Source organism: Anarhichas minor, unplaced genomic scaffold, assembly GCF_050575085.1.
Source record: "Anarhichas minor isolate MPS153535 unplaced genomic scaffold, ASM5057508v1 ptg000002l, whole genome shotgun sequence".
In the NCBI taxonomy this organism is placed as follows: Eukaryota; Metazoa; Chordata; class Actinopteri; order Perciformes; family Anarhichadidae; genus Anarhichas; species Anarhichas minor.
The window spans coordinates 5898972-5926010 of record NW_027466448.1 but is presented as its reverse complement, the minus strand read 5'-3'; the positions used below and the strand labels follow the sequence as shown (position 1 = coordinate 5926010).

At 40.6% G+C, this 27039-nt stretch overlaps 1 protein-coding gene across 1 annotated transcript in view; it reads left to right on the top strand.

Annotated features, from left to right (window-relative positions):
* The window catches only part of astn2 (astrotactin 2), a 214188-nt gene that overhangs the window by 128977 nt on the left and 58172 nt on the right, over positions 1-27039 (top strand). Inside the window, exons 12-13 of the mRNA XM_076086837.1 lie at positions 11270-11436; positions 13062-13250. Of these exons, the coding sequence (XP_075942952.1) occupies positions 11270-11436; positions 13062-13250 (356 nt within the window). The remainder of the gene's footprint in view (positions 1-11269; positions 11437-13061; positions 13251-27039) is intronic.

The following is a 27039-nucleotide window of genomic DNA, read 5'->3' as shown; positions in this document are numbered from 1 at the left end:
GGAAAAACTGCACACCTAAAGTTTCCCAAAGGTTTCGTGCACAATCGAAAATTGAGGAATCGGAATAAGGAGACCCATAACAATAGCCAATTGCCTGAACAGTTAATGAAACAAACAACAAATAAAGCCTGCCAACATATAATGATTACGCTGTTAAATAATGATCGGTGCTTCTGCTGCTCAGTAGTTAATGCTGGACTTTGCAGCTAAAAGACTGATTAAGTATTGGATGTATTCTGAAACTCATTCATTTACATAATCACCTCGTTTTTAATGTGTCTTTCCCAAGATAATGCCACTCATTACATTTGCATGCCATCTGCTACAGCCTAATATGGCATTTGTGATATTTGCAAGCAATCTATAACAGTTTATGTGCTATAAATAGTATATGCTTGGGTGTTACCGTGGACTCTTTCGTTTATGTATGGACACTATGGTTACAAGCCGGTATGACTCACACTGCTGTGGTGTGTGCCCCTGTATTCATTGTTCACAGACTCTGACAGCATGATACTGTCTGCTTTAGTCTGGTTAAGGTTTATGTGGCATTGTTACAGTTACTTCTTACCCATTTGGTACTTAGAATGTAGGGAAAAGACAGAAATTGCCCTTAGTAAAAACAAAGGTGCATGAGTTATCTGTGATGACAATGATGGAGCTCTTATTCATAAATAGGAAGTAGTCCAGTGACAACAGCACCAGTGATGATATAATTTGTAATATGCTTCTATTGTGCGTGTTAATACAGGATTTATTGATAGAGATTCTCCTTTATTCATAAACCTTAGTTTGATTTTAGATGTGACATTGTAAACAGCAGTGCAATAAAGCTTTTCTCCTGGCATATTTACAAGTACAGGGTGACTGGAAACTTCAGATGCGAGGCTTTTTGACAGCATGGGGCGGGCCTGGGTTGTAAAGTAATTAAATTGATGAGCCATCTCAATTGCTGGAGGACGGTTGCCTGCTCATTAAGAGCTTAGACAGGGCTATAAATTGACTGGTCTTTTCGTTGTTTGTGTCTATACCAAAGACAAACACTGATAAGGCAATTGTCCTCCTTTTCTCTCTTTTTTCCCTTATCTTTTAACTGAAATAAAGAAAGGGCTCTACTCGACAAAACCGTCTATTTACAATATTCATGAAAAGCGTGCCGGCCTGACACTTATCCCAAATGATGTTTAGCATTGCTGACACTGTGTTCCAAAGCGAATAGACTTTGTAACTAAATACCTTTTGTAGCGCTTGTAACATTTTCAGCACTTTCTGTACAGATGAAGTTTTTCTGCACATGCCCTCTGCAACTCATCCCCCACCATTTACTTCCCACTGTGTTACCATGCCAACTAGTCCATATTAATAAACCTGACTCATAGTCCCCATCTTTCATCAAAAGCAAGACAATTTCCACCCTTGACATATTTAGTAGCTTGTGGCTGTTATTTATGACTAAGATACGTCTTTGTCCACATATAGTGTCCACATATAGTGGTAATTGCCTCTTGCCCCAAACCTGTCGACAGTATGTTTACCATTTTGTTACTGATAATATGACAACACCTTATAATAACCCTAGGTCTCTGCAGTCGTTTGGGGTTCCTCTTATGTGTCGACCGAGCACCTCCACATGGATAATGTATTAATATTATGCATGAACAGCGATGGTACACTGTGTCACTCCAACGGATGTCTTGCATCTAATGCCTTGTTCTGTTTCGTGACATTGTAAAGGTTGCAACGCTTTAGTCTATTTCCCCAGTAAAGAAGTCCGTAGCCTATATGAGTGGCATTATTTGATTTTCTCACCAATTTTGTGAATGCAACATTTTAATGTTGGAATATTTGAATTTATGATAATGTCCAACGACGTACTTTTTGTGCCATCACACTAAAATGCTGTGTCTAATTTAACTCATTCCACAGTATGTTGGCATTTATTCAAACTAACAATATATCACATGGGGAGTGTGTTGTATTACTGTAAATACAAGTGTAGTCATGCTAGCATTTCTACATGATTTGCATCGTGTGAAATATGTATCTGTAAAATAATTATAATGACATATGTAACAGTGGTCCCGACCATGTTTTATGTATTTCCACAGTGGTAGCAGCATTTGTATTATATACAGGGGCTGGAGACTGAAATTGAACGGGAAGTCTCTTTATTGGACCCAGAGGTGGAAAGTAGCAGAGAGTGTGTTTAAAATATGAATGAGTATATGATAATAAGCATTGGATTGTTTATCAGACTCTATTCCACGTCAAGCCCTTGGACATACTGTGGTATATTTAATTAAAGGGTTATACACGCATGTGTAAGCGAACTCGCGTGGACTCCACACTATTTTTTTTTTCTCATTGCTGACCATGAGCTCAGGCTAAACCATGTCAAAGAAATGACAGGAATCAGCACATTAAATAATGTAGAAGTAAAGGAGACGTAGAGATAATACATACCCACTCAATAGTCAGCATGGAAAGATTTAGTTTCAACTCACACTTTCAGAAAGTATAAATGTTAGCTGAAATATTACTCTTTTGGGTTCGGGTTATTTAGTTAACACCCCTGTCAGAGTGGGTGCTAACACAGAGCAGAGACATGCCACACGGAGGGCTTAAAAATCCATTATCAGAGTCAGTCCCTCAAGGCAGTCTGCCGCTCTTAAGACAGTTGAAATGCATTTGCAATGAATTATATTTTAGTCCGAGCCAGTGCTGAAGTTTTGGAGACATTGCTTATTACGTTTTTTTGTTTGCCTGTGTTCCCTTTCTTGCTGCTGCTGAGCCGTAGCAGATGACAGGTGGTTTATTCTTGTGCTCGGTAACCTCAGTTTATACAAACAGCTGTTGTAAGTGCAAGGTAGCGATTTCAGAAAGGCAATGCTTTTTGTATCGGTCGCCTTCCTGTTTTCATCACTTGGCTCATCAAACACCAGTTGGTCATATTGCACATTACAGTAGCTATGTGCTGGGTGAAGCTGTTTGTTGTTGTATGCTGTTATCATTACAGCATGCGCTGCTGTTTCCAATCATATTTAGTGGCATATGAGTAGACATAGTAGTCTCACTGAAATTATGATATTTTAAAAAGAAGATACAATAAAATATACAGTAATATAAGACGACAGACAAACACAACAAGTATTAGAAGTGGAAGTTATTACAATGTTAGATTATTATGTTGGAAAATCTTTTGTATTGTATTGTATTGTATTTTTTTCTGTTATTATAAGGAACATTTTAAAACATGTGGTACCACAATATTAAAAAACAAATTTCTATGACTTGACATTATAATTGCATGATTTGACATAAACAGAGAGTGGAGGTGTTTTTTTCTCAAGCAGAGCCTTATTGTCGGCTAGATGCATGATAATGCCCGATACAAATCCCTTTATTTGCAGAAAAATACACCAGACAGTCCTCCGTACAGATTCAAATGCCAGACATTAGGGGAGCGTGATGTCTATCTCAACACACCCAGCAGGAGAGAACCCTAACTTTCCATTTTTTTGCAAAATGAATGAATCTATCTTGATCAAAAAATATGCTTGAAACTGGAGTTAAACTTGTATTTGATCGTGTTTGCACCAAACACAGTAGCGGGAACTTCATTGGGCAGATGTGGGTTGTGTGAACCGCGACAACCTAGCATTTACCCAGTGGTGTGGAATGAATGGTCAACTTCTGGTTGAACCTGTGGTCAATGTACCGTATCATCCACTGTGTTTGTGTGAGGAAGGGGTATTACTGATGCACTCTGTGAACTCCCCTGAGGCTGCTCGGTGAAGTTCAAAACTCTGTAAACATGGCTTTTCCTGGTTGCCTGTTAGCTTGCCATTTTTAAGTTTGAGTTTGACAACTGCAATATGTTGTGGTTCCTGTGCTTTACGTAAATGGTAGAATGTTTGTCTTGATGGCACGTTATTGTATTCAGCTACAATATCTGTCTTCTTAATGGACGTACTCGGAGGCTGAGCAGATGGTAGGATATTAGTGCCATATCTTTCATCAGTTGATGTCTCTTTTGGGACATCTCTGTTACAGTTGTTTGGATGCAGGTTTGGCAAAGATGACATTTTTAACTTCAACCATCATCCGAAAGTTTAATTTTGGCCCGTCAAACTCCAGTGGCTTATACGAGTTTAGAGAAAACGGATACCGCTGTCTCCAATCTCATTTTAAGGCGCTTGTCTAGTGTCCCAGTATGCAAGAGTTTATTAAAATGTGTTGCACACTCCAAAAGTCAGGAATTAAATGATGAGTTGTCAGTGTGGAGCCAGATTTCTGCTTGGTTGCTTCTGGTTTGCATAAAGAGTCAGCAGGGAGGAAAAATGGCAACTCCACCCAAACAAAAGTTTCTGTGCAAAGCCTCATCCCCTAAGCCCTCTACCCACCACCCCCTGTATCTCCCCACAACCCTGTGTTCCTGACAACTCAGCGTCATGACCCCCCCCCCCCCCTGCTCCACTGCACAGCTCAGTTTACCTCATTACCATTGAATTTCAACAATTTCTGGTTTAAAGCAAATTATAATAATTCTTTCATCTTTTCACTCTTGACACCGTTGGTTAAATGCCGGATCAAGTGTGTCACTTAGTGTACCACAAACATGCCCATAACACTGCTACCGCCAAGGGGGGGGTCACGATCTGTGTAAAATGGAATCAGTAAAAGGCCTTAAGAGGGAGGGACTATGTATTTGCAACTTAACAGTAAAAATAAAACGCATAATATTCAGTAGATTACTTTTATCTAAACTATTGTCACTGATTATTCAAGAGAGCATGGCTGAAAAGAAGGGTGAGCAACATCAGTGGACAACTGAAGCCACAGCTTAATATTTAATATTTTATTTGACAAGGTTCATTTTTTAATCCGAATCAATTTCGTTCAATTCAACCTGGCTCCAAACCCAAGCAAATATTAAATTGAATAGGAAAGAGCAATAAATCACTCAGGCTTTAGTCCCAAGTAACAGATACTCCGAGCAAGATTAGTATTTCCATTTCCTCTCCCTTCTAATAACTCAATAGACGTAGGTGGACGACTTTTTGACATGCGATGCAGATAACAGCTGTTTTTCTATGTGGCATGATTGAGATATCAAGAGGAGCAAATTGTTATTGCTCGCCTGTTGCAGTAAATTGTTGTATGTTGCTGCTATTTATGCAATAACCTTCAGTAAAATCTGCATTTCTATATATATTCTCTCTCTCGATAAAGACCATAAACCCACATGTATTGAATTTATGTATTAAAATGATCCAATCCATTCATCAAAGACCAACCATTTTAACTTTGACAACACTACTAAAACAAGTCTTTGTATTGTCTATATTTGCTTTCCTGACACAAGCAAACACAACTCCTCATTAACAAACGGTGTCGCTGTTGTCTTCGTCTTCAAAGGAAGCTCATAACAGCAGCTCTTAAATGCCTTTGGCGATCAAGCTGAGCCGAGAGCGCCGGAGTCTGGTGGTGTCGCGGAACAAAGCTATCCTTCACTCTCATAGAGGGTTGCATAGTCATCTGTCATGTTGTCACCACTGAAGAAAGGTGGCGGAGCGATAGAGACAACATGGCCTTTAAATACAGTCAGTCCCCGCAGTGTGTAGAAAAGAATCCTGATCAGCCGATTGGCACAGAATTGCAGATTTTCACCGTACAGACGTGTGAAGATGAGTGCTTAAGATTAAGTCATCCTGTAAGAGAGTAAAGCCTTTGTGACATAGACCAAAGCAATATGGATTTATGTATATATATATACAGATATACTGTATGTTTGCATATGTAAAAAAAACATTTGCACATAAAAAATAAATAAAAATAAGCAGATCAAAAATAAAAACAGGCATCTATTTTAAATAGCAGTATTTTTTTGCCTTTTGGGCAACACCATTCCCAATAGATGAGAAATAACGGTTTTCTCACTGAAGATTAAGTATGAAGTATGAATTCACATGGAACAACGGAACAAACAGCTGGGTTTAGACTGCATTGCACCCTCACAAGTTTTTTGCTCTTGCAGCAATAACACTGTTGTGCCTAATTTAACCTATTTTAGCAGAGTTGGAGCTGCAGGGCATGCATCTCTGTCACCTCTAAACCAGATTACGCTGTCAAATATGCTTTTAGAGTATTTGATTCCCCCCCCATCTGTCAGTGTGATTTAGAGCTGTGCTGTTTCTAAGACTTTTTTTTTGTTAAGCGTGTTGTCTTGGGAAACAGTCAGCGCACGTCTTCCTTATATTGTTTTCTTATTATCTAAGTTTTATCACTGAAAAGATTCCTTCTAGTCTTTACACTTTACAGCATTTCCCTGGCCATGTTCTGCTGTTAATTATAAATGCTGCAGTGGGACTATTCCGTGTATACGTCCTTGATCAATGACTGTTCACACTTCTCTCACTTTCTTTTATCTCTCTGAAATTTGTAATGGCCACTAAGTACAGACATCTGTGCATCTTAATTTTGACAAGATCATTAAGAGGCGGAGTTCTCACTAGATATTGCTCAGTTGCTGATTAAAGCTGAGGGCAGTAATGGGTAATTAGGCAAATGAATAGCATTCATTCAGAATGTGTGAACTTTAATTCGTAAGGGTGATCTACGTGCAGTATATAATGTTGTAAGAAGATGTATGTGTAGTTTTAATATTCCTTGCATACTTACTTTTTTTTTTTCATTGTTCTTTAATGTCTTCAAACCTGCTTTGTCTTTTTAACTCCATATAGAGGTATGACATGCCATCGCTCTGGTACTTTATGGTGTCATAAAATTCTCGTCTGTTTTTGCCCCCCCCGGAGAATACGTACACATTCAACCCTTGGCGTTAATATGTACAGCAGATATACAGGTGTAAAAGAGAGAAAATGTAAACATCCAATCCATCAGATTTTATCTAATAGTTGAAGCTATTAATTATGATTGAATTTGCACATTTGTAAGCACACAAACGCACAGCAACACTTGGGTCTAATGCATCCTTTTGCCACTTCTTTATTATTTAATTTATTCAATATAAAGTCATTACTCAATTGCTAGAATTTAATGTTTTTTTAATGTGTTTTCAATCAATTACAGTAACAAGGTCTCAGTCAATGAAGCTGTTTCTGTGTTGTCCAAAAGGCTGTAGCAGATCTCTCGGCTTGTTCTCTGTGTTGCCATCACAGAATCACTACAGAAGACCCGACTGAAAGAATGTACCTTGCCCCTCCCCAACCCTTGTGTCTTTGGAGAGTGGTCCGAGCAGAGAGAAGGAGTAGCTAGTGGCCAGTGCTAATGGCTAACCTTGAGTCCCTTTCGTTCAACCGTAGAGTGAAGCATGACAGTTCTGAATTACAGGCAGCTATTCCCACTGCTCTGCCTCAGTGTGATGAATGGCTCCAATCTCGTTCTGGTGAGGAAGTTAGCATTACATTCATGAGATACGGTGAATGGACCTGAGACTGGAGAGCTTTCCCGTTGACTGTTGAACGTACTGGACTTTGTCCAGAACACGCGTGTGATCAATGCACAATATTTGCCGCTCATCCATCTTTTTTAAGTGTTTGGCTGAAGAGATCAAATATGCGATTGCTTAGTTTGTTATGTAAAATCTCTCCAGCCCAGAGAGCGCTGACGTAACCGTATTTCCAGATTAATTTGTAGCCTATGTGGGAAGACTGCATTTATTCAGTCTTATCAGATTGTGATCTTAATACGATAACAACATCTTGCAATTAGTAAAAGGCAAATTACGAGAAATAAATCTTATAATTAGAAGACAATTGCCTCTTGATTACTGTTTGTTCAGTCATTACTGGTGGTGGATTGTAAATCATGCTAGTGATCACGTTTAGCAGTGGTGTGCTTTCATGTTTGTATTTGGTGATGAGATGACCCAAAACAGTGGAGAAAGCATGAGAAAGCATGCAACACGTTTCAGGCACCCAGTAACCGATTTTATCAAGTCCAGAGCTTTTCCTACAATATATCTGGCAAACAAGCTTCGTCACAGTATTCATAATGGTATAAAGTTTTTTTTTTCCTCACTTAATTCCTGTACCTGTAAAGTGTTGACTGGAACTGGAACTAGTGTTTATTAGAACCGACATTCAGGCAAGCATCCTTATTTTTCTTGTCCTGGCCTCAGTAAAATATTCATGCTTTTCTTTCACATTGGTAAACTCGGGCTCTGTGTTTCCCAGTTTGCCTCGTCTAACTTCTCACTTGATTTCCCTCTAAATTGTCCTGTCCTGCTTTACATAGCCATTATAGAAACCCACCAAATGATGCCTTTAATCGCTTTGCTGACCCATGGTTTATTACAAAGGAAAATCTTATTTACTGCTGATCTCGGGGACCTTGCAGAACAAGATGTATTGACTTTCAAGATCCGTTAGTTGGGTTCTTTTGTTACAAGGGCATTTTGAACCCGGTCTAGCCTACAGATATTTCATGTCTTTTGGCACAGTCTAGTATGAGTGGTGGTCCAACTGCAGATCCTTTATTTCAGTGGTGTCGATGACATGTGACACGGGCTGATAAAACTATTAACCACTGACCATATATCACACAGTAAAATGCTGGGGGATACGGTGACATAGACTGTAGATATTGACAATCTGCTTATATAAAGCCAGCAGCAGATTAAGTGTGGCAAAAGCCGCCTCTAGGTATGAGTCTCTCTCTACAGGATGTCAGTCAGCCAGTATTCCATTAATACCAAGACATACGCCTTCTTGTAACTGGAATATCTGAAGTAAGTTGCACAGCAGCCTGATTCTCGTGATGTTGCGAGATCACGTGCGAATCGTATATCGAATCGTATATCGAATATCAAAAGAAAATCCCTCTTCTCAGGCTTCAAGTAATGCGTTTTTTGTCCGGTACGACAGAGCACGGACCAATCAGCAACCTGTGTGGGGCCACTGGCAGCTACGAGTCAGGTTGATATCTGAGGGCAGTATTATACTAAGAGCAAGAGAAACGCTTATTCTAGAGCTCTTTAACACTGACGCACAATACTTCTTTTTTTCTAGCACAGAAAATAATAAAAAGCGACTTACTTGATAAACAGTGCATTTCGCAATGGCCTACTTTATTTTTGTAAATACATCCAACACCTACTAGACCACATTTTGTGTCATCATGCCTCACACACCTCGGATCAATCCCACACAGGCACACACAGAACATGAGGAGCCGCAGATGAGTCAGAGCGGCCGTCAGTGAAAGTGGTGAACAGTGCAAACTGTGAAATATAACAGAGTCTGTCACAGTCTTCATTTCAAACCAACAGAAACGTTCCATCAACACATAAAAATGACACATTTTTGTGGCTGATGTTTGAGAGTGTAAATCGAATGTTCAAAAACCCATAAACTATTCAAATATGATCATTTTTACAATGAATATAAACTGTTGATAGTAGCAGCCTGTAAACAAGTGAATAATACGTTAGTGCTGTTTCCCATCATTTGATGTCTGATTCAGGAGGATAGAATACATATATCATGACACAGTATCTTGGGTGCTACTGCAAGGGAAGATATTTCATCTTAAAGCTTCTGGAAGTGGCGTACTGCTTCTCTGTACATAGTTGTCTTTCCTTTTTCTTTCAAGACACTGCTGCACCATCAACACTTGAACACATCCTCTAGATGTAATTGTTTCATACTCGGGCCTCTAGTTCGATGGTGGTGAACTGGCACAAATGGCAATAACAACACTGCGGAGCATTTCTTATGTAGCCTTGTTGTGAATATTCAGCTGACGGTCTGAGGTTGTCTAGTAGTGCGTTACCGCATGTGATGGCTCGCTTCTCTTTATTTAGAGATCCTCTGACAGTAAAGCAATGCCTATAATATTACACTGACACAAAATTAAAAAAATATAACTAAACCACTAAATGAGTTGGATGAAGCGTTGAGCAAAACTCGTTGCTCTTGTCAGTGTCGATAAAGTATCCTTGATCATATCGTTATAGGTTGAGTGTGCAGTACTGGTTTAGTTAAATATATCTTTGAATCATAAAAGCACTGTTGAAAATGATAGAATAAATATAAAATATCATGTCATGATGAACATAATCCTAATGAAAAAGAAAGATCATGGCTTACTAAAGGAACAATTCAAAACGACACATCAATAGAGTATTTAAAACATTCAACTTTGTCATTCTGTAAGTCACTAAAGCATATGCTAATTGCTTATAAGGATAATAAATAAATATTATCATTATATGAAATGATAAACAGCATTTTGCCTGCCTCTAACACATAAGCTGAGCCAGCAGGAGAGTGCATCTTTGTTTTGGTTACGTAACGATCTTTTGTTCATGTCTGAGATGGATATTTCAAGCCAACTCGGGAACAGTAGGCTATTAAGTCTACAAGAAATGAATGGTTAGAAAAATTCCTTTTCTGATGGAGTCCAGCTTTGTTATAGAACGCATCTGCTGTTGTTGCATTTCTGCTTAATTTGAATTTCTTATGCTGCACTAAATACAATTAATTTCTCAAGTGTAACGCTCACGTTAAAGTAGCCAATCTAAAGATGTTGGACCCAGTGTTCCCTTTCAGATGTCTGTCCAGGGTTCGTTTTCTCAGGTAGATCATTTGTTTTGTGTGGAAGTTGTTGGTAAAACTGAATGATGAAATGTAACTAAAACTCTAACAAAATGTCCTCCTGTGATATCAGTAGCTTACTGCTTGCTCACAGACAATGCGTCATTTTCAATAATAATATATTGTGCACGTACATTTTGGGTATCTTTAGTGGCTACCAACCCACAAACTGTGAAATAAGACAACCCAGTCTTTCTCACTTGTCAGTGTGGAGTCTCACCAGGAGCGCGTAACACATGTGGTTTCGTGTCTAGCATGAAAAAAAACAAACACAGACCTCAAGTAGTGAGATGAGCTGTACGTATGAGTCCAAGCTGCCTGTTTGCATCTTTATGAGATCTTTATTTACAAAAAGACCTCAGACCAGGCTTGTGTTTCCTATCAGATAAAATATTTGCCATCTTTCATTCTTCTATCTTTGAATTCCTAAATATCTGGCTGCCCAATTCTCCTCTCTCATGTCTCCCATGATCTCACTATCTTTGCCTCCTCGGTTGCCGCCTCATCCTGATTAAAATGCACACGCTGACCTCTCTCTGTGCCTTTACTCTCTTCTACTCTCTCCCTAATTTATGCCTTCCTCCCCGCCCTGTCTCCACATCTCCCCTCCCACCGCCTCTCCTTCTTTCTCCATCTCTCTTTTCTTGCAGTGTCCTGAGGGGCTGAGGCCAATGAAGGATGGCTCAGGTTGCTATGACTACTCTAGGGGCATCGACTGCACGGATGGCTTCAATGGAGGCTGTGAACAGCTGTGTCTCCAGCAGCTTGTGCCCCTTGAAGATGACCCCAGTTCCAGCAACGTACTCATGTTTTGTGGGTGAGAATAACCAACAGTAAATAAATTGAAAGGTGTCTGCAGGGTGGATATAAAGCTTCCTCGCGAAAAAGGCCTTGTGAGTAATATTTCCGTGATATTAAGAAACTGTTCCTCCGGCAAATACCCACATGAAGGAAATGAGATATGCAAATAGAAAAATAACCCGTGTGTAATCACCAAATGATTATACGTCACCATATGTGATGAAAGACATTAGCCCAAGATTACATATAAGGAAGTATTGTTTTAATATACTTACGTTTTCTATTAATGTTTTACAATATCAATTAGTCCACGAGTCACAATTTTGCGGTATTCCCTGGCTGGCCAACTCTGAGGGCAAGCTTTTATAAATCCTTTCATACATACATGGACAGTTTAAATGAGCTTGAATGGTCCAGCGCAGATATTCAAAAGGTGCGTCAGTGATTAAGCCTGAATCTTGAACCACGCCGACTTTACTTCCCGCACATTATTGAGTGATGCATTCACTGTAAAAACGCCCTCTTCCTAACCCCACACATGTTCCACTGAGCTGACTCAGCTTTTTGTGCACCTTCCCTAGAACTAGATTGTGTCACATGGAATAGTAATCTCCAGGGAGATATACTGTGGCCATGAAGCTTGGCGTTCCAACAGTTCGCAGTTTTTTACCAATGTGTGGGAAGAAGTCATGTTCCACGCCATTATACCAACAAACCTTTTTCATCCTGTATACACCAAGCAGGATGGATCACTGGGTTCAGGCTGTTTGTGTCTTGTCCGTCAGTGGAATTTCACAGCGGAAAGCTTCTTAGCAAGACTGCAACAGGTTTTCTATTTTCTCTCTCTCATCGCATCTGTCATCTTTGTCGAGATTTCCACTAATAAGACTTTAGAAGTAGAACAATCCAGTGGTATGGGTCAAGCTTGAATGATTGAAAAAATGTTCTGTGAACTAAATAGATGGCATGGTCAGTCTTCTTCCGTGGTGGAGCAAACCTTTGGTCTTAAGGGAATAGGCTTTGCCTTCATGCAACGGGAAGACGCTGTTGCATTTTCCTGACAGTATTGACAAAAACAGCATAGTCCTCTTTCCCACTGAGGCGCTGAGACCTGATCAGCTGCAGCAGCCCAAACTTCAGCAACAGTCAACAGCAGCAGATACTCCACCTTGTCTGTAAGGGAGGATTGGGCAGATAAAAGGCAGATTGTTTAAAAAAAAAAAAAAAAAAAGAAGTACCGACCTTGCTTTTGCACAGCCTGGAGATATATTGTATCTAACCGCTAGCGTTTAGATTTAGCTGGTTGGGTGCCTTCCATGGATCGGTGGTAAGTGATGTACAGATGGCAGGACTGCCTAAGAAGAGGGCTAAGATATTGGCTCGGTAGTTTTTTGTTCCTGAATTGGTAGTTTGTAAATTAAAGTAGTAAAATGGAAACGTCTATGTAGCGGTTCCTACAGTGTCAGTCACCCACATCTCTTGGGGTTTTTATTTTGCTGTTTCATCAACCTGCAACATTTGTGCCACAATTCACCTTCTAGTGTTCTTGCCATTTGTATCCTTTCACCTCAAGTGTATAGAGTGTCACATACGTATATTACATATTGTCCATTGCATTGACAGCTTTTCCCTCCTCCTCAGGTGTGTGCAGGAGTACAAACTGGCAGGGGATGGGCGATCTTGCCTCTTGCTGTCAGACAACTGTGAGGGACCAAAATGCCCAAGGCAGGATGTCCACTTCAATGACACTCTGTTTGGTGAGATGCTACATGGATACAACAACAAAACCCAGCAAGTCAACTTGGGACAGATATTCCAGATGACGTTCCGGTAACTAGTGTACAAGTACACACATTCACACTTGCACAGATGCACAATGATCTACATTTTACTAATGTTACTGTCTAAACAACATATTGCTCTTTCCTTTTCTTTAATCTGATTTAGATGTTTGTCTTATCGTATGAACGCGTTTTCTTTCTATTCTTTTGTCTTTTTGTCTCAACTTTGAAAAGCATTATTTTATTGTTTCTGCTGGTGTAGATTACACGGACAATCTTCCTTTGAGACCTGTTGTTTCACATCTTAACTGTTGACGTCTTTCTGCGTCTCCAGAGAAGCACCATCGGGAGTAACGGTCGTCTTTTATCAGTTTTGGTTTGTAGGAGAGATAGAAAGGCTTGTGAGCTCAGCGGAGAATCAGTAGTCAGGGTTGGCTGTCGGGATGCCGCATCTGTGTTTGCACAGGTGTGTGTGAGTGTGTGTGAGAGGGAGAGGGAGAGTGAGAAAGGGATGAGAAAGTGATGGTTGAGTGAGGATTGAGACTTATCCCATTGCAGTTCTCCCTAAACTGTCAGCCCCCTGAAAACCTGGCTCACTCTGATAAGTCACATGCTGTTTGTGGTGAAATGCTCCTGTAATCACAGAGAGATGATGAGGGTTTATCTATGCACAAACAGTGCACACACAAAAACACACTCAGCCTATATCTTGCTTTCTCTGTGTATGTCTTTTATTTGCTCACACACACACACACACACACACACACACACACGCAGACTATCTACACAGTTTTTCAAGTAACCATGAAATGCTTTTCATCTGTTCTGCTCTACGGGTCACAATGGTTGTGCTTGGCTAAACATAAGTCCTTGGGGTCCTTTTGTAACATACAGTATATTGTTGTAATTCCAGATATCTACAGCATACGTGGCACACTGAATGCAACTTGCATGGCAACAGAGAACAAGTTAACATTTTCATAAATGTGTGTTTATGATGATAAATATATATATATATATTTTATTTGAATTTGTGTATTCAAAGGAGCTATTAAAAAAAAGATTGTGAGTGATTAAGATCACTCTTTGGATCCGTTGGAAAGCTGCTTTTGTGAAGTCTTCTCTCAGAAATGTACTATAAAAAGGCAACTCTGCCTTCATAGTATTTAATTCTTAATACTAGTCTGCATCTGCCCTTGAAGATGCCTGTGGAAACTACGTAGGAAGTAAGCGCCTGGCTGCTGCTTGTATGGAGTTGTTTTTTAAAAGATGGCCAATAAACACAAATCATTCTCACAGAATAAAATAGTATTTGCATGAGACGGGAACACTGGCACACATGTGTTTTTTCCATGCATTAGAGAGATTTCAACCATTTAGCAAAGCTTTACAGCACCTCTCTGACTTGTCTTTGTATGGGTGTGTACTGAAGTACCGCATGTTGCAAGGTGGGACACTTTGGAGCTAGGGCTGACATAAAGAGCAATAGCATTTAAAGGGGCATTACTAACTTTGATCACCAAAAGAGCTATGAGCTAAAGGGGGCCATCTTAGAATTGACTGACACGTCTACAGCCTAATATGGGAAAGGACTAAGAGCATCATGTTCCCCAAAGGTTCAAGAGGCTAAACCAATTGGGGACTACCCTTTATTAATACACCAAACAGGCCACAGTTTGACAGACAAAACAAAAGCACAGTTTGAGTATTTTGAAACCAAGGGAAGATGACAGTCTTGATCCATTTGCCCTAAAACAGTGGAAAGCCCAGTGGGTCTTCTGCCTCCCGAATCCAGTTCTACACACTGGGCTACATCAAGCTACGGCCAGTAAAGGGATTTGCACTCAAGCCCAAGGGCTCCAGTGGGGTAATATACACACGACATGTTTGAACTAATCAAACACCTTGGCAGCCCTGAGACACCCTAGACAAGCAATGAAAGATCTGAGCATCTTTATATGGGTGGAAATGTACATAGACATTGCACACTGAAAAATGTAATTTCATTGTTTTTTGACGGACATGTTTTAGCTCTTGTGGTTTTAAAATGTTGCCCCTAAAAAAATAAGAAACGCATCGGGTCGTAAAATGTAGCGGAGAAAGACATCAGCGCTTAACTTTTCAATTTTTAGCATTCAAGGGATTGGCCCACTTTGTTCCAGCCTGGAACTGTATGGTGAGGTCTCAGTCCACACCCAGCATCTTTTCAATCCCATCCACATGTTGCCAACTCCCTTCCCCCTCTGCTGCTCGATTCACAGTTCCAAACATGCACATGGAAACATTTAAACAGTGTCTCTTTGACAGGCTCTATTGTCATTGTGTATCACAACTCAAAAGATGCCATCCGGTGGTGAGATTGGTTATAGATCCCCCAATCTACATCAAAATGCTGTGATCCTGACTTTGTCTGGCTTTATAAATTGGTCAGGCATTGTGGGTATTTATCTTCCGAAGAAGGTAAATCATTGCTGCTACCTCTCATCTTTTTTTTTTGGTGCACTTACACTTCGTCTGCTGCATGATTTCTGTATAATACAGCTGACAAACTCGATTTTCTCTCCACCACCTCAACTTCTATTTTATTACACCTGTGCAATTTGCACCTGTTCCATGAAGCAGGAAACATTTCCATGCTAATTGCGAGACGCATACTTCATCGCACTTATCATGTTCCCTGCAGATGGGGGCACATTGCACTGATTACATGCAGATGACAGACAAAAGTGCACTTCCCGCTGGATGTGCCTCTTCAGATAAATAAATGTCTGTCGGTGCAGAGTGCATCTGAAACAGAAAAAAGCATTTATGCTGTCTGACTTACTGTACACAGATCAGCAGTTATTGCAGAGGGTATAGGAAAGGAAAAGAGGGAGAAAGAAAAGGTATTCTCTGAATCCATGATTAAACTGAATGTCAAATTGGGAAGGGAAAAAAAAAATAGCTTCACTAGAAGGTGTTTTGTATGCATCACCCTTCTGTTTCCATCTGTATATTATAGGCTTGATCACATTTATTTCACTTAACATTTTGAAAGTCACATTTTCCCTGAGCTATTCATCACTCTAAGTCTAACCAGACAAGCTAAGCACACCGGAGTATTATACTTGACTCCCAGCGCCTCTAATTAAACATGTGTATTACTGCATGTCATCTCTCCTAAGTGCTCATTCTGCTTTTCAATTCCACCGTGTCTTTTGTCCAATGAACAGTACCTTTGTCCTCTGAAGGACTTGCTCCCATAAGATTCCACATCACCCTCGTTATATTCATACATTTTATAAATTTACAGCAATATGTTACAGTTTTTATTCTCATCATTTTCTCCACGTTCCTCCATGCCGTCTTTGATATGCAGATGCAACTCTTATCCCACAGCCCCGCATCTCTTTCATTCTCTCACCTCCACTGTCTACTGATTCCTTCTCTCTATCTCACACACACACACACACACACACACACACACACACACACACACGATTCCCCTGAGCCAGCAGCTCAAAGTGAAATATTAGATGATTAAGATGAATTGTATGATTTGAGTCACAGCATCACTGTTTCAATATAAAACATTACCTGTGATGTATGACTGTATTGCATACATTTTGTTGTAAATTGATCTCACTTCGCTCAGCCTCTTGAAGCAGAACAGGAATTCATTTTGTAAATTGCTGTTATGAAATTACCGAATAATGCAATGTTGTGCAAGCATGCGTTTTATGTGATAAAGTTACAAGTGTTAATGTGAACGTTACGGCTGAGAAAAATTCCATTACACTGCGATTGCAATGTCGCTATGTAAAGATATGAAAACAGAGTCCACCCAACAGAGAGCGTATGTGTAGTTTCCCTCAACTGACAGTGGATGCAGGCTAATTACAAGCTATCGTTTTGGTCTTTTTGACAGCACTTTATATCCTTCAGATATTTAAAAACATACCAGCCTCTACATCCATTATCAAATCAGTTTGATGAAAAAACATCATGTTTCTCCTTCAACCCCATCCTTTTTCTTTACAGTCAGTGATCAATTTAGTCCGCTGTGCTCTTGTATGTACAAGTAATAACATATTGCCAATCGTGGAAGCATGGAAATACACACACACACACCAAATGAATAGTTGGAGAGTGGATGTGGGTGTGTGAAGGGTAGTTGGGTTGTGATAATGGCCATCCATCAGTCCTGAAGAGTACATATTTAGTCCTGTCAAATGAATTACCACACACACATGCATACAGCACATATATGGCATGCACTATATGAGGAATTAAATTGAGACTTTGGAAAATATCAGCATTCAGTGACACACACAGTACATTGACACACTGATGCACTCAGTCACGCTTAACAATTCCACGACCTGAGTGGAGGAAAAAATACAAAAGGCTGGTTCCTCCCTGGCCAGGCCAATTTAAACTTTTAAAGTGCCCATAGTAGAGGTCTTTCGACCTGATCTGATACAAGGTCTTTGGAAAACCCATCTGAATCAGACATGCATAAATTATCTTTTTTTTTTTTTTTTAAAGGGGACCTGATCCAAAGAGACCCAACAATAATTAATCCTGAACACATCCTAACAAACGCTCACAGCAGCGTGTTACACCACCACCTAACAAGCTGTCGCGGTTGGAAATAGTACCAATACATATCATCTTTCCGTGCACTTCTCTGCTCACACTCTCTGTCTCACCTTGAGAAACACATTCTTGTCCTGCAATTACCACACGATCACAGCTGATAGCAAGCCTGCTTGGATCCACTTCGATATCCGACACATTGGCAAAGGCACCTGAGACCAGCTGCAGTAGCACAGTCCCTGCCCAGACTCAATAATTGATAATAATTATCATTGTGTTCCTATCTAACACATGTCATTTGCCGTCATTCTATAATGACGGCAAATGACAATCACATTTGTGTTCTAAATTGAAAAGCAAAAGTTGCTCAGGATAAGTATTTTATCACACGCATCTTTCTGAGTAATCAGTCCTTTTTTAATCAAAGTCACATGTTTATCTTTTGATAGACAGGCACTTGTACTGAGATTTTCAAACAGATGCACGGCAAGAATGCGCCACATTCAACGATTGTTAGAAGTTTTGAGTTGTGACACATGAGAGGCCGAGGGCGAGAAGGAGAAGAAAAAGAAGCGTCACCTGCTTTGTGAAGGTGATGCTGCCACCGTTGTCACTCTGATACCGAAGACACTATTCACAAAAAGCAAAAGATACAGTAAGGAAGAAAAGAGACAAAACTGCTTTTGATATTGGCACTCTGTGCTAACTCCTCATCACCACTCACCTCTCAAACTAAGACGACACCACAACATGAATAATTTCTGAATCTGGCAGCCCACGAGGCTCAAATGCATAAACACACCCACATGTCGATGTTTCTCTCTAATTTCCAGTAATTATCTCCTTGGTGCACACCCATATAGCTTCTACTAGGTAGTTGCGTCAACAAGCATTATAAGGCAGTTTCTTCCCACATAATTAGTAGCCATGAGACGGTGAGCCAGACTCTTGAGCTGAAGCTAGTCAAGGTTGATAACAAGCATGTTTATCATTCACCTCCTAAAATAAGTGCTCTGCTTGCGCCTTCTTTTTTAAGCCCCCAACATTGAATTTAATGTTTTACCTTTTTATTCTTTGCTGCACATATGTGTGTGGGATTGTGGGGCAGTTTTGTGAACTCACGCCAGATGTATGTGTTTCTTGGTAGTTTCCAAACACTTCAAATGAAAACTTTTCAAAGACATGCTGGCATTGAAGCACTGATGGTCCCATCCAATGTGAATGTGTGTGCTTGGAAATTAGTTTTGAGCCCTGATGGGCAGGTGGCCTATACCATCAGTGTGTGAATGGGTAGATTGACATGTATTGTACTGCACATTGAGTAGTCGTAAGACTGCATACATGTCCAAGTCCATTTACTCAACCTGCAAAAAACAGTTAGGGGGGAATGTTCTGTGGCTGAGATAACCCCTAATGATGTCACCAGTGTTATCTATGCTTGGGCTTTCAGGATATACATTATTTACAGACATCCTTCGTTACAAACCAGGGTCATGGCATTTGAAAGATGTGGGTGTTTACCAGGCTGGGAGAGTCTCTTGAAAAGACTATTGAGTTCCATTGTCTGACGTGTAGGAAGTCATACTCAGACAAAGACACCTTCTGCACCTACATGTACTGTATCCTGTTTTCTGGATATCATCTGGAAGGAAAAAGCTTGGAAATGCAGCTGTAAATGTAGAGAATGTATTGTGATAGGAGTGCTACTGGAAGGACAAGATCACATGTGGACGTGGTTGGATGTCAGCCAGGTGTTAATGCGGTCTTTACAGTCTGACCACATACTAGGTAGCCTCTTCCCACTCTGTTTAGTGCAGCCTCAGAAAAAGCTAGAATACTGCTTCCTTGGCAAAGTAAAAATAAGTGGAGCCTATACAGCTACATCACAGGAAAGCTTATTAAGACCAGAGTGTAAATGCATAATGAGATGTCATTGTCTAGATAAAGTAACAAATCCAGTTGTTAATACCAGGAGTAGATGCGGTCTAAAAGTCAGGTAATATCAACATCTGCTACGTCTATATTGACAAATCCTTTTTTTTCCTGGGTGAAAGTCCTGTGTTTGTTATACCCATCCTCTGCCCCTCCCACCTGCCTTTTAGTGGACTTTCTCGCTTCTTATACTCGTTATCATACCAGTACATCACTTGCTCTGCGCATCGCTCGTTGTACTACGCCACCTGCTCTGAATGCAAAAACACCGACATTTAAAGTATCCGTGGTTTGCAGAAACCTACAATGCCAAAATGGTTTCCTGGCAACTGGGCTGCCTTAGCAGAAGTCTCTGGGGGGGGGGGGACAGGGCCTTCTCTATTGCTGCCCCCTCCCTCTGGAACTCCCACTTTCAAAACTGCACTTAAAACTCATCTAATTAAATCTGCTTTTAACCTGTGATAATAGTTATGTATGCTTTTGTTTGGTTCTTACTGTTTTAATGTTCTTTATATTGTTATTGCTTTTATTGTTTCTGTTTCAGCATGTAAAGTGCCTTTGAGTACCTTTTTAAAGCGCTATACAAATACAATGTATTATTATTCTTATTATTGTGTGTAAGAGGAGGTTCTTAAAGCCTGAGTGATTCCTCCATTTGTTTGACTTGGAAGACATAAGTTGAGCACGTTTGAGAGATTGCTCAGGCTTTGCATGTGTGCGCTCGGCCATTCCTGTGGGTTTCTGTTTACCTTTGTGTGGGTATATGTGTTTGCTTGTGTGAGTCAGTGCATGTGCAGACACAAATGTGATCACTCCTGAGGCTGTCGCTCTCTGCTCAATAACTCACATGGCAAGGCAGGACCTAATAGACCCTAGCCTAATATCAGCTAATGTCAGAGAGGCTTATAGCTGAGACTACCTGCTGTTTGACTGGAGAGAGAGAGAGAGAGAGAGAGAGGCGTGAGAAGGGAAATGAATAGGAAAGTAAATGGAAAGAGAAAAGGCTAAACTAAAAGAGTAAAGCTGAGCAAACGTTAGAGAGCGAGACACTAGGAAAGAGTAACTGTGAGAGAAATGCAAGCGACAAAAAAACAGATAGCAGTTGGGCACCAAATGTGCATCTCAAGCATGCTGGACTGTGAGCCCGAAGAGTGAATGGATGCAAGGCATATGAATAGCTTTAAGTAGAGTCTGTATACCAAAATCTTAACATCCAACAACAACGTTTCATTCCGTGATGTACGTATGGCAGATCATCAGCGATAACCGCCATATGAGCGGCGGCCATTAGCTAAGCCAGTGGGGCACAACAGAGAGACTCACGTGCACTAAAGTACACATATCTGAATTATTTTCATTGCTATGTGTTGTTTCATTACATTTACATTTTGTAGACATTTTAATAATAAGATAAGGCGAGGATCCTGATCCTAACTTGTAAAAGAAGACCGATAGATGGCCTCGTTAATGATCGAGCTTGTTCTGAAGCCATTGCTGTTCCTGTTTGTGTGTTTGCCTCCTGCTGCAGTAGTTAGTCTTGTTCAACTAAAGGGCTAATTCATCATTCAAATGAAAGTGTATTTGTTATTGATTAAACAGCCTCTTCATTTCTCCACTTAAAGACTTAGAGACCATTACACAGAAAACGTGACACTCAATGTATCTCTCTCAAGCCAACCTTTACCTTATGAAGGTCCAATTTATATTTCACATAAATTATGCTTTAGGAGCAACCAGAAACAAGGACACTTATTTTGTGTATTTAATTAGTTTAGCTGGTGATGCCATTGTGCATTCGTGCTAGACTGATAAATTCACTTGCATGTGCAGCAGCCAGTGAATCAATAGTAGACTGGAGGGTGAAAAATGAGAATATGCAGCATAAAACATTAAACCCTCAGCATAAGAATGAGATGGAGTTGCATCACAGGGGGCAGCTAACTATGCCAGTCCTCCAAAAACGGCTTCAGCTGCCTCCCACTTTCACTGAAAGAAAACCGCATGGAGTAATTTGTGGACCAGGGCTAAACCCTGAATTAGTGGCGAGATGGTTTTAGTATTGATTAATGAAGTACTGCTGCAGCAGGGAACTGCAGGGTGGCAGCACTTGTAATTTTGTATCCCCTCTGGACTATATCTGTCTTAACTCTTCCCCTTCCACATCCTTCTCTCCCTATCACTATGCCCTGCGTTTCCATGTGCTGTAAAGTTACCATTCATAAATGATTCACAATAACAATATCAATTCATGAACAGTTTGCCAGCTTCAAGCCATTTGTCAACTGTATGAAGTTTGCTACATGGAGGATTCGCCCACACTCACCTCTGCGAGGCCATACTATAAAGCAGTTAATTACCACCTCTGTTTTGTGATGTTCAAAGACTGCTTTTAAAGATTGGACTCCAGAAACAGCTCTACTTCAGTTAGTCATATCACATTGATAGACAGAATACCAGATAACATAATGATATTTAATTGCGCCTTCATGTCAGTCATATCACTCTGTAATTACACTGTAAAAAGGGAAGAATACAAAGACTGCCACGCTGTCTTGGCCCATTACTGCTGATCAAATACCAGACGATAAGACTGAGAAAAGCGTGTGATGAGACTCTTAAACATATCTCTTATGTATCAAGAAGGCAGAAAATACACCAGGCCTTGGTAAAAGGTGTCGTTCTTTTGGCAGTTGAAGGATGTTGGCTTTACTGATGGATGTACACAGCTTGTATACAAAGATACACACCCACACTTGCGTAAGTACACCCATACGAGTAAATGGATCAAGGTCTGCTGTCAAGTTTCAGAGCTAGTTCCTGTTTTGTGCTTTAGTTGTTGGGGCAAAGACTCCCATTTGTGAATTTCACAGTTGACAATCACCATTCTGGCAGCGTAAAATTCGTAAAGCTATTTTCAATTGTCTTCATCAAAAAGGCAGGAAAAAAGGGTTTGTTTTGTCTTTTGACTGCCTGTTAAGCTCTGCCTCTTGATTGTTGTGCCAAGTACGGAAAGACGACCCCCAGTTGTAGTCTGTTGTCCTCCATCAAGTTCACGAAAGTGCTGCTCTGCTGTCAGTGTGATGGCATGAGAGTGTGTCAGGGATAGAGTTTTTAACTGCTGGTAAGAGGCTCCTCGTAACACTGTGGTGTCTGTGTGTGTGAACGAAAAAGAAATCGAGGGAGACGGAGAGAGAGGGAGGAAATGGAAAAGAGAGAGAGAGAGAAGTTTGTCACAACGGACAGACACAAATGGCTGGTTTAGATAAAGTGAGAAAGTGCAAGTGGAGTATTACAAATTAGAAAAGCAATGGCTCTAATCAGTTCTGCAACTAGCTGGCCTGCATGCCCCCTCACTCTGCATTACCAAGCTTCATCTCTATGGTAATGCTTCCGGCCACCAAGTTAATTTCCACAATTTCCTAAGGCCAACAGAGATATGAAGGTACAAAAAAACATGTCTATGCACACTCCCGTTGTATTTCAGCTGTGTGCATGACCCAGGGGAATAAAAGTGAAGTTGTGTGTGTGTGTGTGTGTGTGTGTGTGTGTGTGTGTGTGTGTGTGTGTGTGTGTGTGTGTGTGTGTGTGTGTGTGTGTGTGTGTGTGTGTGTGTGTGTGTGTGTGTGTGTGTGTGTGTGTGTGTGTGTGTGTGTGTGTGTGTGTGTGTGTGTGTGTGTGTGTGTGTGTGTGTGTGTGTGTGTGTGTGTGTGTTAAGGGGACAGAGTGACAAAAACAATGAGTTATGTAATATTGTAGAACAAGAAACAATTTTCATATCATCCCACTCAACGTGTCTCGGTATCCCTGCACCCAGACACATTTTATATCCAAATTTGTTGTGACTAAATAAGATTTTGTATGAAAGATGCTATACTATAGTATATCTGACAGGGACGACATTAATGACCGCTGATTTTGATTGGCCTGGCAGAATTCTGCTCCTTATAAATTAGTCAGCTGTCTACAGTGAATCTCACCTAAGAATACAAATGCACATGCACACAGTCAGAGGACACCAAATGTACTCTCCATCAGAGGCTGTTTCATTGACAGCATCTCCCTCCCACGCCTAATCAATAGTGGCCATGAAGAGTCACCACATCTCCTCCTCTCAGCGGAATCATTCATCAACTGAGCAGTGGCTGCAGCTATAATGAGAGATTGTAACACGAGTCTCAAGGTAAACATCTCTGATTGTTTTATTGCGCTACGAATTAGCCGGTTTTCGGATGCTGTCCTTTAATAACTCTTTAATTCTTCATCTGGGGCCTGTGCCCCTGGGTGACATCGGGTGCTTTATCTTTGTTATGACTCATCAGACAGGCCCCACTCGCACCAAGTGTTTATTCAAATAACAGATATTACAGCTATTAAGCATATTACATGCAATTGGATCGGCCACATACTCCGGGCTCATAAATCTTTGATTGTGCAGTCAAACAAATTAGTGGTAAGTTTCTCAAGGGGACGTGTGGCAACATTTTTAAATGACCAGTTGGATTGATTGATAATGTGAGAGGACATAATACATGTTTAGGTCAGAGATTCTACGGCGTATTGTAATTCAGATCCATTCATTTCATAATGAATGTGAATTTCTTACATTTGAAATTGGTCATTTCAGACAGTTTTTCACAAGGACCACTTGTTCTGTGTAGTCCCATCAAAGACTATCCACAACAGGTGACGAGGATACCTGTTGCTGAAGTAATAAGGGTCCTGGATTTGGTGTAGCGAACATCAACAGAAAGATGATAAAACTGAAATAAATACAACAATGACAAAATCTTAACTTATAAACCTATTTCAGGAACTGCTCTCAATTTGCCATGTGCCTGGATAAACTCAAGTTAAGGTGAACCGACCCTTGAATCTTTTGAGCTGCACCGCAGCAGCTGACTATAAACTTTTGCAAAATCCAAAGACAATTTTAAATATATGATGTTATTAGACAGTTTGCACACTCCCCCACAGCAAGTTGGCCTCTGTGTGATGCGTGATAACAATAACTATGGATTTAAACTTAAGTGAACATTCTAGGTTCTGATTTCAATTTGCCTTTTTTGCATATTGTGTATATATTTTGTGGTAGAGACAACTGTTTTGAGCAAGGCCCCTTTTTCTTTTGTCTATTCTGCCTTTTGTTGCACGCTTGTCTTTCAAACGCTGGGTAATTATACCATTTAGGAAGGAATCCAAACAGCATGGCAGCCATTGTGCATCCACTCAGAATGCTGCAGCCCTGCTTGTCTTCAGCCCTGCTTGTCTTCAGCCTTCATAAATTCTCCAACACAACCCCCCTCCTAACTGCACTGCACTGGCACCTAGTGGCTGCTCACATACAGTTCAAAACGCTGTTGTGAGCCTACAAGCAACCAAGGGCACAGCACCCCCCCCCCCCCCCATGTCTCCAGATCTTGAATCAACCCCGCAGTCTCATGTGCAGCTTCTGCTTTGTTGTCCCTCCCTTCTCTGTGGTAAACTGCCCGTCGTTCTGCCCTGTCCTACCTCTTCAACCTCTCCACGGTTTGGACTCTTCTCCCCTCTGGCATCACAGTGGAGAAGTAATCTTTCCACCTCAGTCACAACTGCAAATCACTTCCTATCTGACACATTCTGGAAACTCTCTCTTTTGCCTCCAGCTCACCTCTGAACTCCAGCTCCGTGCCCAGCCCTTGTACACTGCATCTGTCACACTAGACATGTGTGGTGGTTACTGTGTAATATGATTATTATGTGCGTACCTGTTTATTAACTGATTTTATTTTCGCTTTTGAGTCCGACGAGGGAACATAAACACACAGAAACATTGATGTTTCTGGACTGATCCTGATGCCATTCGTCTCCGTTTGGCACAGAGAGAGAGCAGCCTCTAGTGGTTAAGAGTATGGCTGTGATTGTTCTCCTTTTCCTACTGTTCAGTTGTTTATTTATTCCTCATTACGGAAAGTGCAGAATCTTTGATTTCACACACGCTCTCAGTGTCATAACTTCTGCACTCTAGTGTTATTCTGTAAGTGGTCATTAAAGTGTGGGAGGATGCAGTTCCGTCTAAACGGAGCGTGACTATTAAAAAGTAATAGACTGACATTAAAATTTGGATGGGGAAATATGTTTGGCCTTCAACTCCACCAAACTTGGTTCACAATTACCAACTCGTATCTATAGTACATTTTGCACGTTAGCAATAGTGTTTTTTTATATAAAACCTCATCATTCTGATTGCTTTAACCTAAGTGTTAAAGGTAAAGTTGCCTAACCTCAACTCAAACATTACATTTTTTTTGTTTTGACATTGCATAACTTAACGTATTGTTCTGTCGAGGTTCTGCTCAAGTTTTTTACAGTAATTTGCAAGAATATTTAACTTGTTTATTGCTGAGATTTGGTATTATGGGGATTCATCGCAATGCATCTTAACAGCACATTTCATGAGGCATTACACATGAATCCAGTTTAATGCAGCTAGACTGTAAACTGTATGTCTTTTAGTTTCTGAAGAGCTACTTCCTTATTCAGCCTTGAACTAAGGTTACACATGCTCAATTAGCAGCTGAGCCAGAACAGCAACTCTGATAATCAGAATATAGCCTTTGTAAGCTTGGCACCAAGGATTTGTATGTGTATTCAATACTTGTATCCTCTGGGAATAAGGGAGTCTTTGTTAGTGCTTGAATCAGTCCACGAAGGCAGCCTCTAAATTAGTGGAAAAGAGCATCCTGCATGGCTTACAGTTTGCTGAAACAGTTAGGGGTCCTCATTGTTTGGGGAGCTGTTGGAAGCCAGGACGTACAGTCGTCTCTGGAAACTATGGATGCACGTATAATTGATTTTCTGAACCGATGGGCTAGAAGCCCAACAATTGTTTCGAACATTGGTTTTCTGAATTTCAAAGTGTGTTTCAAACCTGTAGAGTAGGTCTACAATGAGTCTCTTAAACAATGGGCCCTCTAATTGGTTACAGCTTGTGGTCCTGGAGACACCTACTATAGGGGAAACTACCACAGAGGTGGCTTTGATTACCATACCAGGTGTTTTCATGTCTGTGGTAATACTTTGTCATCATAATATTGTCAAAACCATGGACGATTCAGTCACCAAACTTTATTAGATCAAATGAAGGCCGTGGTCGAAGATGGGTAGGGTCCGAGCAAGGGCACCGGAAGTAAGGAGGCAGGAACTGAGGAAGGTTCATACACTTTTAAATTTGGAGTCGCGGCTGGTGTGATCTGGTCTTTAGTTATTGCTATTTTTGGTTAGCCTCCTCTTTGGCAGAGGAATCACAATCTTTAAACGACTTGTAGGAAAATGTGACAGAGAAAGAATGA